Here is a 21379-nt window from a genome sequence, read left to right on the forward strand (position 1 = left end):
CCTCACATCATTTGGTGTAGGAGTCTCAATAGTGGGTCGTATGGTAATGCCTTAACCGCGATTTCACACAGAGGCAAGTAAGATGTCCCTATTGGTAGCAAGGGTGTGACATATGCGGTAAGTCAAGGAAGGTGCATGAGAGGTTCTAACACATGGAGGGTGAAGTGGGTGCACCTGTTGGAAACCTGTGATAGAACAGAATTAAGAAGGGAACACACAATCAAATATGAATCACAACATGGAAGGCAAGTTAGCTAGCAATCAAAAGTAATCATTAAACCAACAACACATTTAAGAAATATCCATACATACATATCCATAAATAGCTACACATACATGCATAAGAAAAGATATACATATATCAGTTAGAGTACTCACGATAACTGAAATATAATACAACATATGCATGAAACATGTTGGCTATGTTATATTTAGAAGTGTAAGTTCCAGTCATACAATACATCCATGTCCAACCACTAGTTCCGACAACAAAACACTACATCCACAACCACCTGCTCCTCCAAAGAGATATACTAGCTCTATGCACTAGAGAAACCAAGGCACGTTACAATATTGTCGTATCTCTCTCTATGATAGTATTATTAGAAGCTTGGCTGACCAAAAGGTCTACAATGAGTTATGATGGACTATTTATGGGAAAGGGTTGGGTGGCCCTTGACATTCCCCTTTGTGACAACTCATCTAACCTCATGACTCTTCATCTACTTTATGGCTGCTACATCCAACTATCGACACTTGAACTTCTTGATCCAGATATAAACAAGAATGCAACAAATTACAAAAATAACCATATACATAGAGATGTAGCGGAAATAATACTTCATTTCATTAATGTAAATCACTGAAATATGATTACAAACAGAAATTAAAATAAACCAGCTAGGGCAATGGTAGCTTATCTCTAAGAAGAGATGTGGTGGCTACATGCGTCTGACCTATGTTACAATAAAACTCAAAGGCCTATTTATTGTTGAGAAACAATGGAAAACCTTAAACATCCAAAAACCTAACCCTAGAAGATGAAACACCAAATTGTGGGTCTCGTTTGGGTAAATTGGTACATCAACTTCTGGGGGTTGTATCTTTGGCATATGAGCTTTGTTTGACACACACAATATCTCGTTAGAAAGATCTATCCAAGAACTATAACTTTGAGAAGAACAACATTGGTCCATGAACCCATGTTGCTCCTAGATTTCCCAAAAAACATCATTTATGGTGTGATGACCCTGGAAAATGTAATATTGGAATTTTACTGTGGTAAAAAGTTAGAATTGAAAGACTGTTTTTAAACTCTAACCATATTATTTTATTGTGAATTAAATATATATATATATATATATATATATATATATATATATATATATATATATATTTCTTGAAATGTTGGCAACTTCTGAAAGGAAGATTTGAAAGAGGAAATCAGTTATGAAAACTGTATGAAACTACCTCCCTAACTGGAGAGGCCTCCAGGGAAAAGGGGGAGGTAGAGACAAAAATTCTGTGCTGTAGGGACAGACAGAAAAAGGGAAAAAAAGAAGCTGGTTAAGTCTGGTGAGGACCAGATAACCAGGCACAAGTTGCATGTATCTTGTTGAGGGCTTTGGGCCTGCAAGATAGCTCGGGGGGAGATTCCAGTTTCGGCATTGGATCTCATGGTTGGGTGGTCAAGAGCAGCAAGGTGTACAGGTGAACCTCTGTAACACATCTACAACCAGGCGGATCAGGTAAGTGGAAACTTTCTGGAAAACTATCTTATTGATGAATATACATCTATGATGTTACAGTTAACTGCAAGTTACAGAAGTCTAAAGTACAATAGGAGAGACTGTGAAATTATCTAAAAAAAAAAGGGAAAAACCCACTTATCTTTTATCCTTACTTACATGCGGTAATGTTAACTGTTCGAGATGAAAATATAGTAATTTTGCCATGGATATTGGTCCTTAAAAGAAACTCAAAGATAGAAGTCAAATATCCCTATATAGAACACCGATGAATTACTTTACATATATAAGGAATAAACCAGTTTGTCGACCATAAGTCTGTACACTTTAGTAGAGAATAAAATATCAGACCCGAGCCGAAAATTACCAGAACTGGTAAGATTTACTGTATAGTGAATGTTCAATAATGAGATTCAGAAGGTCAGACAAGACTACATTATACATGACAGCCTGTATAAACTGTAGAACAAGCATATACAAAACAAGTTTAAAATACATATTTCACCATAGACCAGAATAGCAAATGCAATAAGCGGTGTGGATTCTACCGTCGAAATAGTCGCACATATCTTTTCAACAGTAAACAAAGCTCTTCTATCACTAACCTTGCATATCGATAGTATGGTATTCTAACAGTTCAAAGAAGTATTACAGCCGAATACGGAACAGGAAAAGAACCACCTGCTATTTCCCTTAAGACAACGGCGGTTCCACTGTGCTATAGAAATAAGAGAACACATATAAGAATATTCCGAGAATATGAGAGCCTGATTATAAATATCACAGTAAAATGAGAACCGGTGTATCAAAATAACAGAACTGACATTATATACACATATAAACCACTCAGGCGAGGCGAGTATAGTATACTAGTAACTGCTCAGAAAAACCCTGAATGGGTTTATAACTACAGAGTCGAGTAAACATGCCTGAGAACGGCGAACTTGAGAAATAACAATGTTTTGCATTATAAAACAAAAACAGAGAGATGTTCCGTGACCGGTCCAATCCCGTAGTCTCAACTACTCCGTTACCAATAATTACACTGTAAATGGTTATAGAAATAAACAGATGGAAACTGAGATAATTTAACCGCAGAAACTGCCAAGGCATCTCCCGTTGACGGAACAGACCGTTCCTCACAAATCCAACAGAACCGGCCGAGACAACGAAGTCTGGGGCTACAAAAGAAAAATCATAGGCAGCCTCGGAGGCAAGCCTCAAGAACCCTGTCTTGGGTTACATCGGCCAGGAAATGGAAATCTGGAGCCAAATAAAAACAACGAGAACGAGTATATATAAATTTCATGACCGCACCAGTCGAAAGGTAAAAACCCCAAACATTGCACCCGGGAAACAGTTCGAGCATGAAATTACTTACCCGTTAAACGGTGTTAAAAGTTGGGTTGCTGAGGGTCCAACGTCCGGCACATAGGAGGAGTTCATTGCCACAGCAACCACCTTCAAGCACAGAGAAACAATTGAACTGTTAATACACATACTAATTCGAAGGAGATGCTTGAATTAAAAGACTGACATAACAGGAGAATCGGAAAAACCTACTGTAACAAATGCCATCACCTGCAAGGTTAGGATTTCCGGAAAGCCGAAGTCCTGTGTAGCGGATAAATTCTGGCAGAGGAGTTCATGGAAGACATCCCCTGTATGCGAAGGAGACAAGCCAAACCTGGGAGCGGCACCAGGTCCAAATGAACTGAATGAAGACTCAAGCCGACTAATACGAACCCTAAAAACCCTTCGATAAACCTCCACCCTCAGATTTCGACCGGATGATCTCCTTCGTCGAAATGAGGCGGGAACCTGAGGCGCAGGGAATGAGGGTACGGGGCTCTACCACTTCACATGGTCAAGCAAGAAGGGCAGGCCAGCTGCACTGTAAAAACATTAAAACACCTATCCATAAATTTAATACCGCTCAACAGCTCATCGCCGGATTAATATTCCGGTCGCAACATATAATGCCAGCGTTAATATCCGGTGCCTATGTGTCAAATGCGATGCATACATACCAAAAACGTTCAAAAGTTGCCAAGGTTTCATAACCAATGCGTACTTGACATTGGTAAATAGTTCTGAACATTCTTTAATAAGATTAATAGTCCGAGTGGATTGTTTGTCATAGCAGGTACGTGCAAATTCGTGAGCATGGTAAGTTAAGTATGCAAGGTTAAATATTCAGATATTTTTTTTTTTATATATGTATGTCAGGGGTAGGTTCGTGACATAGGGCCCCAAAACAAGTGTGCAAGTTTAGGACCCAAAAAACTACTAAAAGTAGTAAGTGCTACAAATAAGGAAACTGAAAAATTGATAGAGACAATTGTGAGGGTCCAAGTGGGATAGGTGGGTGGCCACCAACATCCACCTAGATCATTCCTCCCCCCTTAGGAAGCAATGGTCGCCATTACATTGAGTTCCTCCCTACAATGAGGAAACTTATACTAAGCTGGGTCCCTGGTGAGCTATTCTACAATCTCTAATGTTTCCAGTAATGGTGGGAAGCATGGTCGAGGGCGGTATACATTGAAAACTTTGTGCAGGCGAAGGAATGAGGGAATGATGTGCTCGAAATCATTATTTCCCACAGCCTTTTTAATGGTGTATGGACCATGTCAGAGTGGTTTGAGCTTCTCATGGGTTCTTGTAAGGCGTTCTTTCTATAGATGTAAGCAGACTTTGTCGCCCACCTGAAACTTGTGTGGTACCCCTGTGTGTGAGGAGAAGTTTTTCCTGTGTTATTTCATGATCGTATCCCTATACTATTGCTGCTATGTAGATGAACCCTTCGCGGGGGTCATGGATGTGGTGACCACCTTCCCCTTGCCTTGGGAGTGAACTAGAGAGAAAATAAATTTCCTAGTTTGGGAGATCAACTTGCTGCCTTTCTTAGCAGTGATCAAAGTGTTGGCGAAGGTGGGTCTACATCACCCAAAGTAATAATAACAGTGTGAGTCCTTGACTTATACATAGCATTTCATCTCCATAAGTATGGTTGGCGTAATAATACATCACAAACATCCATAGGTGCAACATCATGCAATACCTCATCTATGAAGGGTTTGATGTTGTAGGGAAGGCAACACCGCTGGTGAACTCAGAGATCTCGTCCTTCATGAAGCTACACGATACTGTACAATTGTGGGTGTGGTGTAGTCGGTAGGCCCAACTACTTCACGACCTCTTCTGAAATGAGGTTCTTTTCATTACCACTGTCAAAAATGAATTGTTGCGGCGAACCCTTCACCCAGATTTGTGAGTGGAAAAGAAACCCCACCTCCTTTGGATCTTTAGGCTCATTCTTCTGGATCTTGGTAGTGGCAACAGTGGTGCTAGGCTCCATGTCAATGATCTTCTTCGCTTTTCCATTCCCCTTATCAGGTTCTAACTCGGGGTCAGAACATGCATCTGATTTTGAAGCTTTCAACTCAACCACCAGCAACTGCTTCATTTGACACTCACTTGTGTTGTGAGTGGGGCTCTTATGGAACTCACACCACTTTCCTGTGTCCTTCTTTGACTTCATGGCGTCGTTCTTTTCTTGTGGCTTCAACGGGTTATCTTGGATTTCCCCGTCTTGTCTTTATCCGCTGGTCTTCGGATTTGCAGATCCAAAGTCTTGCTTCTTTTGTCTAAACTTATGTTTGATTTTGATAGTGTATCGGTATGCCATGATAAGCAAGGAGATGTTCAGGAACTCCATCTCCTCCTGGATGTATCTATGTAGACAACCACAATATTTGAGTACCAGATTCAGCTCAGATTATTTTATACCAAACTATGTGTGGAGGGTATGAAAAATGTGGGTGAACTCCAGCACATCTTGGTCCCTTCCCTGCCACAGCATGGTCCACTTTATGTATTTGTCCTTGTAGCTTTTGATAGGGTAGTACTACTCCTTGACAGCATCCCGAAATGAATTGAGCAAAATGTACTGAGCAAGCCATGCAGGACATCACTAACAATCGGATTGTTGTGGTGAGACCAACTCTTTGACATCCTTGTGATGGTTGATGGTGGCGAATTGATGCCAAGGTTGCTCGTCTGTGATGATGTCCGTGCACTCAATGGTGACATCTTGTTGAAGCAAACTCTTGCCTCCATTTCATGCGAGTACATTGATATATCTCTTCCATCCAACTCGTCTGATAGTATGCACATGGTCATCTTAGGTGTGACCAAACCAAAAACATGTTGATGCATAGTTTCTAAGTTGAAATCTAAGCATGTGTTGGTGGCCATGCGCATTAACTTATCAAAATTTTTAGCTCCAGTTGGACTTGCTTCTTGTCTTCACCTCGATGAGTGTGCCAAATGGGTGGGATTACATGCATGCACATAATGACATGCATGCTACTGAATTCCCTCAAATGTGGTCAACAAAATTGCTCACCTTTTTTTCTCTGTGCTAGCTGCTGGGATGGATCCATAACTTGTATGGGTGCAATTTCATCCGTCTGTGCATGTTGCACCCCTTGTTGTACTTGTTCCTACTGCAACTCATTCTCTCATCTATGCAACTAATGTTCTTCCTTGAGTTGTTGCTTTAGTAATGTAACTCCTTCTTTGTTCCATTCTTTGCCTTCGAGTGTTGTTCATGTTGCACCATCACCTCATAGCCTTAATCTCCAAAGCTGTTTTCATCATGAGTGGATCTTCTTTGAACTTACAACTTTTCTCTGCCATTATGATCTCAACAACCTTCCTCTTGCATTCATCGCATGTAGGTGTGCTGTCTTCTACTAATGTTGATGGTGTTGCTCATTGTGATGTCATTACCATTGATCTTTATATCCTTGTCCATGAACAACTTGATGTCTTTGTGGATAGACAAGTTCATAAAAACTTAACCGACAACATCCCTAGTTGTGCTCTTAACAGTGTTTTTGACTCTTCTCTCCTAGAAGTTGTTGTACTTGTGTTATTGAGAGATAGACGAACACCTGTGATGCCTGGAGACATAGCAACACTCATGGCAAGCAATCTATCATTCGAAAACCAGAACAAACTTGAGCAATGACTTGCAACATACATGTATGATTGATCGTGAAGGTTGTGAAATTTCCGCCGGGAGGTGGGGAGACTGACTACGAAAACTATGCAAGGCACAATCCAAGCTGTCAGGAGGTTGAATGAATACTAGAACTGCGAAATGCATAGTCCAACATGCCCTGCTGAGGACTAAAACTACGCAATGCATAATTTCAGTTAGCAGTGACATGCAACCAACAAATTGCATTGCGTAGTTTCTAAGGCTAGTAGTACACTACCTCCATGAATTGTGCAATGCAAACCTGGGGGTCAGTGTTGGGCCAAAATTACACAATTTTTGGAGGGAAGGTAGAGTCCGCGCTTCTGGAAATGCGCAGTGCTATCCGGGCGAAGGCACGGTCTTGGCCAAGGCAACCTAGGTTGGTCGACAGGTGACCGAAACATGAGAAGTATAAATGCATGATGAGATCAGTGCAAACAAGAGCAAATGATCATACATGCAAATAGCAAGTGCAAGATTCAGAAAACAGGAAAGCATGCATGTGCGAGTTTCCGCAATGACAACCGCTTATGCAAAAGCAGTGTCATGCATGTGACAATAGTGAGATGTGAATAAAAACTAAAACGTGCTTCTACAAGCTAATATAAATCAAAATGACAACAAGTAGACAATGCTCACACAAAGCGAAACAAAAAAAGCGACAGAAACACAACGCAAGACATGAAAGGTAGGCTTACCCCAAAACAGTTGAGCTGAATGTGCCACGACTCCTAGATTTAAGGTGGGATGTTAGGGATGCAAGATCGATGTGAGGAATGAGATATGCAGTGTCCGGTTGATGATTTTTGATAAAATATAGGTCGTGACATGCATACAACAAATATAGGAAAAGCGACACTTGGCAGGAGGTTTCTGAAATGATCCTTGCATGTAACCTCTAGTTGCTAAATATAGATCCCTGAATCAAGGGATGTCTTTGCATGCTGCCTTGGGAGAAACAATACATGTATGCAAATTAGTTTTGCTCAGTCTGGGAGGGAATCAGTCAACCTAAAGGCACATGCATCGGTCTGCGAGCCTAGGATGAAAATCTACGCAACTTCTGGGCTAAGAAGAGATGGTTGTCCTAGAGGGATTGCACAATTTCTGGGAGGAATAGGTGGTTGTCTCCCAGGATTGCACAATTTCTAGGTTGAGCAGATGTCCTAGGTCAGACTGTGGAATTTTCTCAAGGAAGCATGTTTGACAGTATTACACAATTTCTGAGCCCAACACGCTGCCCTAGCTAGATTTGTTCAATTTTTTCTAGCTACTGGGCTGGTTGTCCTAGAGGGATTGTGTAATCTTTGGGAGTAGCAGGTGACTGCTGCCCAAAATTACGTAATTTTTGGGCTAAGTAGATGTCTTGGGATTAATTGCGCAATTTTTGGGAGGAAGATTGTCAAGAGGAACTGTGCAATTATGGAGCCCAGCTGGGGGTCTAGTTGGGTTTATCCAATTTTTGGAGGGAAGGTTGGTTCCCTTCCACAATTGCGCAATTCCTAGATGGAGTGTCTCAACCAACAACTAACACTAAGTCCGGAGAAACAACCTATGAGTGGGATGCAACAAGCCATCATGCACAGGCTAGAAATATGCTAGAAAATCACTGAAGGTTATGTACTTGATAGTGCAAAACATGCTGCTGAGGGTGGTTGGTAGGGAGGCTCCAAAATGAAGCTAAGGAAAAATTTTGGATGGTGGTTGCAGCCGCTACACATTCTGAATACATTTTTTGATAATCTATCACCCATCTCATGTCACTTTAAAAAGAGAGCTAGAAATTACAACCATCTCTATGAATTGGAAATTAAATTTATTTTATTAGATATAGAGTGGATAAATTGACATGATTTAAGAAATGAATGAGATGGAATACAACTAAACATAAATCAAATGATGATGAAGATTAAATAGTATTTCTCTAACAACCAAGGAAAGAAGTGACAACATGTCCGAGAATCATATAGTTGCATATGATATATCCAAATGTGAAGTTCCTCCAAGCTTTGTACCCCATAATTGTGAGAAAAGCATCCCATAACTCATAGGAACATCAACCACTGTAAAATCTATCATAATGCTTTTGGGTATGATTTGCGCTAAGCCATTATAACATATTTTATCATCTTAAGGAAGTAAACATTCCTAGAGTTGAAAGAATATATATCTTTATAGTGACTAATTATATCTAGACCTAGCTCATTCATAATCTCCTTTGGCATAAGATTATGTAATGACCCATAATCCAACATTTGTTTACCTAATAATTGGTCAGGGATATTTAGAATAACATAAAAAGAAGGAACCAATTTTTCTTCTCTTTCACGATAAGGTCCCACTCAAATTTGAGGTGAATTATCCTAAATGTTTATTGCATCCAATAATGATGTTGTAGTAGCTTGATCATGGGTATTGTAAATACGAACAAATTTATTTACATCATTCTTGAAATTAAAAACTTTCACTATTTATTTAAGAAGGATGGGAACCAATTTTATCTATTTCAACAATTATATTAAAAGGATCTTGATTTTCCTATACAAGTTCTTTAGTGACCTTTTCATCCACAGCCTTCTAATTTAAAACTTTAGTTTCATTTATATCTGGTTGTAGCTGCTAAAACTACATTCAAAATTTTGCCCATACCTAATTTTTGGTTCCCTCTACTTTTTAAGGTTTCGTCAACTATGCTTATGTCCTGAAGTCCTGAATTGGTTAAACTCTTCTAGGATCGAATTATGTATCGAAGATTATAAGTTTATGAGTGCTCATGTTTCACAAGTCACATTGCCCATGTTCCCTTACTTCATCTAGGCTTACATTTTTTCAAGTGCATTAAGGTTATGTAATTGCCACTTTCTCATACACCTTCACGCTCTATATCTCCATAGCCTATACTGCAAATTAGGCATGAGCCTCGTGTGTCGAACATACTCGGCTTTTGTTTTCATCTCCTAACGTGCATCTTTAACCATGAGTTTTAATGAATATTTCATGGTGATTTCAGTCACAGCCGCCGTTGCATCTGTGTTGGACTGTTGAATTGGTTCGGGAAAAGATTACTATGGAAATAAAAATTAAACTTTCGCAGTTGCATATGAGACATTGACCTTCTTTGCGAGAAATACTTGAATTTATTTCATGAAAATACTTTCTTATGCGATATCTTTTCATTTCATTTCGTCTTTCAAAGTTATATAATTATGTTTAGTCAAAACTATTTTTTTCAAATAGTTTATTGAAGCTTCAACATTCAATAAACGTAAAATTATCATGCCTTGATATGCGCATGCAACTTATGTTTATTAATGCAAGTTATGTTTGGGTTATCATCAGAATGCTAAAAAAAATCTAATACTGTAAGGGATTCAGTTCATATTATTTCGAAAAGGAACCACCGCTGGCACCAACTTGTGCATAACAATTTGATTACACATAAATCAATTCAACCTTTCACGAAATATATGTCTAATATACAGGATTGGAATGACGAGATCATAAGAGCATTGAGAATCCAAGTTTCAACAGTGGAGGAGAAACTATGTTGCTAAGCATTAATGGACATATGGCAACATATTCAACTTATCAAAAACATTAGCCATCATACACAGACATGATTTCCCTCAGACCTGGAAAACTCTGCTTCTTCAGTCGTGACGAATCTTCAGTCGTTAGTTGATATGCCATCATCAATGCCATTCTAAATACTGACCCATGTAATTAAGATTGTAGCAATGACAAATGAAATCGATAAGGATAATGTTCAAAATCCCATTGAATGTTGGAACCAGTTGACAAATCTTGCGAGCGATGAGTAATATCCTAGCACATGTAAAAGACTACTTATTAAAGTTGTGCATGATTCTATGTGCATATAATATGCTTAAACGAGATATTACATCGCATTGAAGGAAAGGAACGCAGGTATAGCATTGGAATGAAGATATACAAGGTTAACGAATGGAAAACATGTAGGAAAGATGTTTTTCTCAATATTTAAAATCGGTTAAATAGATTACATAGGAGATATCAACATTAAAATGACTGAATTTGAATTCAACTGAATTGCACTAAACTCTAACTCACTGTGACACTTGGATGGACATTTATGACACGTAGCAGGTGGTTGGAATTAGTCTCTCCAGCACTCCCCTTAATTACAATCACAAAAATTTAAACTAAGATGCCTACTGGTATGAGTCTCAATTAGGCCTACAAAATTAGATTTCATTTTATTCTTTTATTCTTCGAGGTCATGTAGCCTATAAATTGTTTTACCTTTTTCTTTTTTGTTGTGTCCCTCAAACCTTAGTTTCTTCATTCGTTGGTGCAAGTCTTCCATTATTATAGGTTGCCTACTTCAAAAGTCAGCTTGTATGTGGATTGTTGCTACATGTCATATTATGTTGCGTGTCTTTTATCATCAATATTCTGCTACAACATAAGTCTATAATACAAAATTATCTCTTGAGGGATCCACTTCATGAGAATATCATTGATGTTTTCATTATGCATGTTGTCTTCAACACTCATTTCTGCAACTTCTATGCAAACTTTATCAAGGCATGGTGTTGCAAACCATGCTTCAAGGAACTTTAACTCTTCTTCATAATCATCTCGTTTAAAAAAGCTCTGGATTTAAAAGAAAAAATTGCCTCATGAACGTACAAGGAAAGTCTATACACAAAAAAGGCTCGACTTTCATGGCTTTTCGTCTTTGGACTAAAAACTTTGATTTTTCACTTCTAAGACTTCGTGATTTGGAGGGACGCGCGTTGTGATTTTTTTTATTGACTATGATGCTACACGAACAATATTTAGCCTTTTAAGAAATCAACAAGAAGCCATTTAAATATGATTGGAGTCCCTTTTTATGATTGGAGTCCCTTTTTCTTTTAAACATTGCATGAGCGATTTTCATAAGCATTTCACAACATATGGGCAAATAGCTTTCAGATTTTTGAAACAACCTCCTAGCTACTGTGAATGAGGTTGTCAGCTAGAATGGAATTCTTTACCGAGGTCTTTGAATTTGTTTGCTTCATGAGGCTTTCTTTTAAAAAACTTGGTGGCATGTTTTGGGTGTCGCACTTTCAGACACAGATTGGGTGCACAACCTTTCGCACTATCTTTATCGACAAGGTGTGACAGTCCCAAAAATTCTACAATTTTGTAAGTTTGGTATTGTTCGTCGCACTTTCTTTTCTTTGAAAATGTGAAGGTTTTTTGTTGTCACACTTTCTCTCGGCTTCTCATCCTCAAGCTCCTCAAGACGTTTCTCTCCTTGGAGTCTTATGCAACCTAATGCTCTAATACTATGTTAAGGAATTTAAAACATGGAACAAAAATGCTCTTTTTAATATTCAAAATCGGTTAAATAGATTTCATAGGAGACATCAACATTAAATGACTAAATTAAAACTAAATTGAACTAGACTAAACTCTAACTCATTGTGTAACTTAGATGAACATATATGACACCTAGTAGGCAGTTGGAATTAGATTCTCCAACAAACAACGCTTGCAAAAGAGATATTGCATTAGGTGTTGAAGATTAATTTATTAAATGATATAGAACCACAATAATATATAAGCGTGATAGGATTCAAATGGCCATCATAATTTGATGAAAAGGTTGCGAAAGAATTATAATGATATGATGAAGGCTACAAAAATGTATGGTGTGTATGAACGATGTAGAGTGTAATGTGAAAAAATCTTTTGTAAGAGCACAACCAATGGTGCCATAGTGCACGATAGACAATGCAAAGGAATGCATATGTATGATAACTAAAATTTATAGTATACACCTACTATAAAGATAAATTACTATCACAAAGATTGTGATTAGGAACCAAAATGAATGCTACAATAGAAGGCATGTCAATGGTTGCAATGGACAATTACGATAGTGCGATGCTATTTAATTTGTAGTGGTGGGACAAGTAGTTAAGGAGAAAGAGAAAGCGTTGCATTACATCAAAGGTTGCATGAAATAAAGATGAATGCCATCAAACTTGTCTCAAAGGGCATTGCATCAATACTATGTTACCTCTAAAGAAAGGATTCAAATAAAGATAGCATGAAAGCCATGTGATCAAGAATTTGACAAGGAACGGTGACACAAACTATACCAACATGGCTAAGTGCTAAATAAGTGGTTTGATCACATGTTTTGCATAGTATGCAATACAAAGAAAAAATTAGGCAACATCATAATTAGTGTTGGGATGATGTATTAAAGAAGGAGCTATAAAATCACAATACGTTGCATGTCATTGGAAATGTGTACAATAAGTAAAGGAAATAAAGGAAAACTAAAGGATGAGATTGCATACAAATTGATTGGTCAAGCTCAAATCCATGAGGATGTGAATGCTTTCAAATTCTTCAAGATTATTTATATTGAGCCATTTCATGGAAAATAATTGTTACAAGTGTCTTTTTGTCAAAAGAATTATTTCACTCCATCATTTTGATTAATGTTTATGTGTTTGTAGGATTAGAATGGAAAAACGATTGTTGGTGATTTATATCTAGACATTACATGGAGGCATTGTCAAAATTGGAGATAGTCGTTGAATAGTCAACCCAACAACAAGGTGACCCATGGGCATAATGAAGGCATCACCAAGTCACTAAATCAAGAGCATGTTGAATATCGAATTATATTGCAAATGTATTATTTTATCATTAACGACAAATATTCAAATTATGGAAAATATCGAGAGGGAATATCAAAGGTCATTTATAAGCTCAAAAGTCATGATGGAAGTCTAAAAGTCATAAGGGAGATAAAGAGTCAATTGGAAGTCGAAAGGTCATGAGGGAAGTCCAAGAATTATAGGACAAGGTGAAAGGTCACCTTGTCCTATAAATGTAAGCTTTTGCCTCATTCAAAGGGACTTTTACCACTTCAGCGGATTTTTATTTTGTGCTTGACGAGATAAAATTATTGGTAGCTTATAGGTGGATGGATTGTGAGGCTAGTGTTTTGTTTTGAAGATGCTATGAACTACTCTCATCCCATGCTTGGGTTTTGACGAGCTTTTTGTGCATGTATTTTAATATGTGACAACATTAATGGATTTTTCTCTAATTCATGCATTGGTTCCCATTCATTCCTCTATTGTTACATTAGCTATCTAGTATTACAATTATGTATAAATGTGTGTTACATATTGGTTACATGTTTATGAACTAATTCAGTCCATGCAACTTGTATGATGACTTTGAATCTAGGCTCTTCATTAGATTTTAATGTACATAATTGATTGTGAACTAATTTGCAATTTATTTCTAACACTTTCCCATTGTGTATGTCTTAGTTTGTCCCAACTATATGATTATTCCTTAAGGTATGCTCCTACTCATTATGTTGTTGTTGTATTCATATACCATGTTCTAAAAGCTATCAATGGAGAATTGATATTTTCTTCATTCTTCTAAAATATTACAATTGGTCTCACATTCAACTCTAGATAAGTTATGTATTCCTAAAGGCAAATGATTGCAGTTGATTAGAGAGCCTCACACCTTCAAGGTTTCAAGACACTTTGGTGTAGGGAAGAACATGGATAACTTGAAGAGGTATGTTTTTTGGTCCAATAAGCAAGAGAAGGTATCTAGGTTCATAAGGGGATGCGTGATTTATTGTACCAACAAGCATAGCAACAAAAAATATGGCTTATATCATCACTTACCTATACTCGCTTGTCCTTGGGAAAACATTTCCATGGAATTTGTGGGAGACATACCAACAACCACAAAGGCACACAATTATTGTTGGCTTGTTGGTGCCTAACCCAGGCTTTAGAAGAGTATTAGCTGAACAAATCCCGCACTACTGGACCTTTCAGCAATAGTCCACTAAGCGTGGACTGAAGTCTCACCCGAGGTAGTATGGGAGGGTGTTGGAACTAGGTTTCCACACCCTTGGGATGTATGGATGTGGTTTGGAGGGGTAGCGAACCATATGCAACTTCGCGCCACTCTGTTCTGCTTCTGCATAGATGCACTTTCTTATTAATAAAATTATTACCGATATGATCCTTTTATTACAGTCTTTAAGCAAACATTTAACATTAAAACCTTGTACGCACAACTATAACAAATAATGCATAAATTCAGAGGCAATAGATAGATCCACAAGAAAACACATAATGATTCAGAAATTCTTATCTTTATTAATCTTCCCTTCAGTACAACTAGATCCACCCTGTGCACTCAGCTATAGGGGTCCACACATATAGTTGCTGACTCTACCAAGCCTCTGTACACATAGCTGCAGAGCCTCTATCTATCTACCAACACCCTTGACTTAGACTTACAGATGCTTAAAGACTTATTTATTCATAAACCCATTACATTTGAGATGAATAATGCATACCCAAAAACTGACTTCTAGCCATAGAGCCTTGCTCTATTTATACATTTCCATGGTCCGCAGCCCATGGGTAGGCCGACTCATTTTCTATTTTCTTACATTATTTTTGGGTGGAAAATCCATTGACTTGACTCATTACAATTCACGCTCCATGCATCTCGTGGAGTCTTTACCATACTTTTACCCAAAATTGCAGGGTTTGAGCCCCAAAACTATTCCGCAGGGCCTCCGGTACCCAACAGGCCCCCAACACAATCATCGTGACTCGTCTTGAGTCACTCAGTTGGTGCGAAAATCTTCGTGCAGAGGTTGGTTAGCAAATTTTGTGCTTCTCTTGTAATTGTAGCAAACTCTTCCACCATCTGTTGTACCTATTCCACGTGAGCGATCGAGACATCAGTATCTATTTCAGCTACTTCACTGGGTGCATATTCTACCTGCATATGTGCCACCTTACACTCGCGAATGCCTCATCAAGCCATGGTTGGAGACATTCTTTAACCACTGCTTCCTTCTGTGGGGCAGCATCAGCTTGTATCTTTAGGGCCTGGGCCTCCCTCATCTTGGCCAAGCATTGCGTAATAGCAACCATCTGCATGGTCCCTCTAACATTATCATAGGCTTGTTGGAGCTCCCCTGCCTATCTTTCCAATTGTTGTAAGGTTGGATCTTCCTAGAGTGAAGTGAGCATAATAAGAGACTGATCCAATAAGTAAGTGCACTCCTTCATGGCACGTGTGATTGTTTCCCACCAAGATTGAATGATGCCTCTGCACTGCTTGGTGACCTCTAGTGGTGTCGAAGATTGTACTTGTAGTTTTAGCTCTGTAATCTGTAAGTTGAGGGCCAACTGAACCCTTGCGGCTTCTTCCTTTGCTTCATTGAACCCAGTAGCCAACTTATGGATTTGTATGTTGACAAGTAACTCGGCCACAAGTTGTAGCTCAGGGGCATGAGCACATGCTTTCCCTACAACTTGTTCCAACTGTTGATATTTTGCTACCACTTTGTCTCATTGGAGGCTCAATTGTTCTATATTAATTTGCTAAACCACTAAGTACCTGTACTAAACATCCTTCCCTAGCATGAAGCTCCATTGTTGAACTATCCTGGAGCTAGTACAAGCTTTCGTGAGGGAGGGAAGCCAAATTTAATCCAAGTCCCTCAAGTCGGCCCACCATAGCTCTGTCTGCCACATTTTCTGTTATCACTGCTCCTGCTAGGAGTGGGATAGTATTAGCCAATTTGGCCTTTAGAAACTACTCAGTGGCTGACAAACCCAAAGCTCCATAGGTAGTAATGGTTCTTGGTTGCGAGGGCTATATCCCAAGTTCTGTAGTTGTATGCAGAGCACCCCCAACACAGTCTGTTGCTCTGACATGGCCTCGTCGAGTGCCTCCCAGGTGACTTCACGAACTGTATCCCCTATGTCACTGAGATCACCCTTGGTCAATGTAATAAGTTCCCTGTCCCAATTAGATGCCTTGGCCTTCTTCCGCAGCTTCATTCGTTCTGTCACCAGCGTCATTTTAAGGGCGACCTCATGGTGGTTAGCATCATTCCTTCTGTTTCTATATCCGTGGTCGGCTTTGTGGTCACCTTTAGACTGCTTCCGTCCTTTGTCGTTGCAGCCCCTCCTACTGGCGCCTTACCTGTAGAAGTCTGCGTCGCCTCCCAGGCAGCCCATACTTCTGCAACGTGTTGCTCATTCTTCTTTTTTTGTGCTGCGTGCTTAGTTTCAACCTTCTGTTTTTGGATAGTAGCCTCATCGCACCCCATTGCATCTGGTCCGTGCCACTCTGGTGGCTAGGTATCCAATACCGCATAGATAGCTTTGTCAATGGCAATGAAGGGAAGTGTGATCCACGTCTGTTCGGGGTCCTTGCACACTCGGATGTAGACATGGTACCTATCAGCCTTAAACTCAATGATGTTCTTTACATTGTCATATACCTCGATGGACAAACGGGGTTGTTGGTTGATCCACTGGTAGACATTTTCTTCCATTAGTATCCAGAAAATCTTGATGTCCCAGATTCTGACAGCATCCTTGGTTGCCCAGAGTGACACATATTTGGCGGCTTCTCGCCAATCCTGGTCCAAGGAGGGAAACTAGCTATCTTCGGGTAATTCACTTGTAACCAACGTGATGGACAGCAGCAACCACACATAGTGGAAGGTCTTTCCCTCCTGTTGAACCTCCCTACTATTGGTTAGGAATTCGTCCTAGAGGAACTGTGCCCAATTGACTATTCCCCTGCTACGCATTACTCAGATAACACGACAACTATTGCTAGAACCTCATTGCCGTGAAATTTTCACATCACTTTCCCTACCAGCAGCTACATAGCAATGCAAACTGCTTTGTCTCGAATACTATCAATAGCATACCTTCGGTGCCCTCTCTCCAGCTTGTATTTCTTTTTAAGGGTTTCTGTCATCATCACATCACCACTCCTATCCATGATTTCCATGGGGTCCCTTCCTTCACATGGAAGCTGCGAGATCCTATGAATGAGTTCCGTTGTGATGGAGATGGGTTTGTCTATCCATAAGTATCCATTGTGTACTAGACACAGAAGCTGTCTGATGACCAATATTGTAACGGGGGGTCGGAGAAAGTGGGGAATGGACAGGAGACAGAGCAACCCAACTTCCTCCAACTCTTGCGGCCATTTCTTTGGCTGAAGTGTCGTAACCATCCCTTCTACGCTTCGCTCCATCAATTCGCTAGTCACCAAATGGGGAAACTTCTTTGTATCTGCGAGGTCCTAGTCATCAAATTTCATTGTCAAGATGCAGCCAGTCACCGTGCCCTGAAGTGGAACACCTTTTGGAATAGACGGGTTGATGAGTATGTTGTCAACAACATCCAGATCGTTAGGGATCTTGGCCTTCCCTTTCCTGGGAGGCACATACTTAGGGCATCTTACTGGCTAGAGGTCTTCTTCCCTTTCTTCGCTAGGTTCAACTTCTTCGATATAGGTCGGATGATCTTTTACCTCTTCATCGCTCTCAATTGTAATGGTTTTTCCTTTTTCCTCCATCAATAATTTACTGAATTGCAGATTTCGCGAAGACATCCTGACCAGTCCTGCTACCTGGGGGTTCTTCTTAGATTGTGGCATCATGGGGGATTTAGGAACTTCAGCTGCTTGTGATGTAGGATTCTGTGTAACGTCCTTGGTGGTAGTTATTGACCTAAGTAACGACTCGCGCAATTCCTTCGGAAATTCTTGAAACCATGGGTTTTCTTTCATCAGTTTTTCATTCATCATGCTCCTCCCGATTTGAACCTAGGGCGTTCTATTCTTCAAATGCTCAAGATTTTTTTTGTGACACTTCACTTGTTTTTATATACCATTTCGAATTCAAATTTGGCCTTTTTCCCTATTTGCAGTTCATTAATGTGATTTTGGCAGTTACCCCTATGTCTTAATTTCCTACTGCCCACTCCTTGGTGTCTTAAATGGGACATCTTATTAAGAATAGTAACTACAACAGTCACCTGCTATCCACTTCACACGGCAGTGTAGCCCTTGGTACGCGGGTGTGTTCTATGCTTTTTACTGGCCCTGCGCTCCACAGCCGAATCGCGTAAGCTTCCTGCAAATTTTTTTATAGTCTTGTATCCTCTTTCAACTGCCTGGGGCACTAAGACTAGGTCTCCTACCAATAGTTAGGTGGTCAAACCCTTCGTGTGAGCCTTCCTTTTCCCTGCTAGCCCAGGCTACAGGCACCCTTCATGTACCTTCGAATTGGATAGTGCATTGGGTTCGTGCTCCCTTATCCAGTAGGGTGCATTTGCAACCATGATAGCAGGGTCACGACTTGTGCTAGGATCGTAGGGGGGCTAGCTAGGTCCGGTCCCTTCTTTTGCCTATTCTCGCGGCCCATTTGTGTGCCTTCTATTTTTATTTTCTCATTTTCTTCATCCAACCTCATGCTTTTCCTCCTCAGCCTTGCCCCCACTTCTTCCAGTTCGCGAAGTCTTAGGCTACTATGCCGAATGGCTTCGTGTAACCATCGGATCCCTTCCTCCAGGCCTTTTCGTTCCGATCGAACTGTAGGGGTAGTGGTCGGGGAAATTCTCTTTACTTCTTGTCTGACCATGGATAGAGTTCCCTTGGCACACCCTGCTTTTTTTACGGTTTTATCTATTCAGTGAACCCTTGTTACATGCAAGTTCAGTTGGGTGATGGTTGCGCAGCATACACCTGTTCCCTCCATTGTAGATGGGTGGCCTCCTTGTTCCTTCATGGCTGCCCTTACTGTGTTGGCTATGCACGTCCTCCAATCCATACCCAGAACCACCTTCTACCTCTGTGCTCCTTCCACCTCAACGTCGTTTGTGCACACCATCCTAGTGTGATTTCCATGCATGGTGCTTCTTCCATCACCTCCTGTTGCTTCGTATTTATAATTGAAGTTCTGCAGAGGCTAACAAAATCCTCCTCCTTTGTTGCTCCGTTGTTTGCTGGTTGTTGCCGTACCTCGGTTGTCATGCGCCATAGTGATCTAATCATCATGTTATAGTTGAGTGTTGTGACTTCATGCAATCAATTATGCCATCATTCAATCTCCTCATATGAATCTGAGGTGTAGGAACTATCCCACTCCCATAATATTCTCATGTCCGTTGTGGGAGTCACAAGATCCTGGCCTTGCGCTGTTATCTAATAGATGTAGTCCAATTCATCATGACTATCCTCATCATGCACCGGTTCGGTGTAGCATGCTCCTTCAGCTGGGTCCAGCAGAACTATTACCCTGGGTGACTTTTTTTGAAATGTCATTTTCCGTCTTTTTAAGTTGATGATCCCATTCATGTTCATGGCCCATTCTGTTCCTAGAAATGCAAGTTATGGATTACTGTCATCAAAAATTTCTATTACCTCAAAGTCAGTCTACGTACTTACGCCTTCAATGTCCACTGTCATCGCTTGCAGTCATCCCATTGGTAAGATCTTTTGCTGGTTGGCCAACCGCAGTTGAATAGGAGACCACTATAGTGCGAGCCTGCCCATGCATTCCCATGTTTGCTTAGGCAACGCGTTCGCGTCTGACCCCAAGTCCAGAACGACTTGATCCATCTCATAGTCATGTAGCAACTTCATACATGTCTCTAAAAAGGTGGTAAGCATAGAGGGATACATTCTCAACTCAATCGGATCCCTATTACCTGGAGTACAGACTTCTGTGAAGCTCTTTTGAGCTTCTTTAGGCATCTCTTTTACCTGTTCTATCTCCAAGTTAGGTTCCTTTATAGGAGCATCATGACCCTTCAAATCTTCTCCAAGTTGTTTCCCCGCATCTCCTCCTGTGGTTGCATCGCTCCTCAGTACCATGTTTAAGCTAGGGTTCTCTTCACGCAATTTCGACCTCATTATTTGGACATTTTGAGTTGGAGTGGGCTGTAATACCCCCTTTTCGCACATCTGCGCAATTAGTGTCGGACAGTCTACCATTTCATGGTCTAACTTCTCACGATATGGACAAGATATCCTTGTTGGGTTAGTACAGCCGTGAGTGTAGTGCCCTGGCCCCCCGCAATTATAACAGATCAGTTTTCCACACCATCACCTAGGCTCCATTCCTATTCCTCATCCACGTCCTTAAAATCCCCTACGTGGCCCTACATCTGGGTCGAAACCTCACACTTCAGTCTGAATTTGATAAGCTGGGGTCCTTTCCATCATTAAATCGTAACTTCGACATGTTCACTCATCGTGACCCACTGATCTACAAAAGTTGCAATATAGCTATTGCGGGCTCTGGGTATACTTCTGCAACAGGTGGCAGTTGTCTGTTGCATGCTTTCCTCCTACTTGACAAATCACACACCAGAGTGCGAGTGTTGTACTTTGCCCTGCTTGGTGTGGAGCACTGGAAAGGTATGTTTTTGACAAATGTTTTAGCAACTTTTCAGTAACAATTGTAACCCTTTCTGCATAATGAACTTAAAGAAATAAAGAATTTTAATAGAATGTGCGAGAATTAGTATGGAAAACTTAATCGCTAATAATTGTTATTTTTCCATGTAGGAAAGGGTGGAAACGAAGGGTTGCCATTCGAAAGGAAAAGACAAAGGAGGAATAACTGTTGTCCCTTTAGAAGGGAACCAGATGTAAACAAGATCGAACAGATCGAAGCAGAACGACCCTGGAAAGAAAGAAGGGTTATCAATTCGGC

General features: G+C 40.2%; 1 protein-coding gene across 1 annotated transcript; it reads right to left on the reverse strand.

The window, feature by feature from the left end:
• Positions 1-2534: 2534 nt before the first annotated feature.
• On the reverse strand, positions 2535-16715 carry LOC149235807 (uncharacterized). The gene is made up of 4 exons (XM_089368676.1): positions 16467-16715; positions 3312-3599; positions 3130-3209; positions 2535-3011 (listed from the first exon to the last, which is right to left on the reverse strand). The coding sequence occupies exons 1-4, from the start codon at positions 16713-16715 to the stop codon at positions 2969-2971; spliced, it is 660 nt and encodes a 219-aa protein (XP_089224802.1). The 3' UTR covers positions 2535-2968.
• Between the last annotated feature and the right edge of the window lie 4664 nt (positions 16716-21379).

The sequence above is a fragment of the Pinus tabuliformis genome, chromosome 8 (assembly GCF_031772625.1).
Source record: "Pinus tabuliformis cultivar Carrire ecotype Pingquan chromosome 8, CPIR1, whole genome shotgun sequence".
NCBI lineage: Eukaryota > Viridiplantae > Streptophyta > Pinopsida > Pinales > Pinaceae > Pinus > Pinus tabuliformis.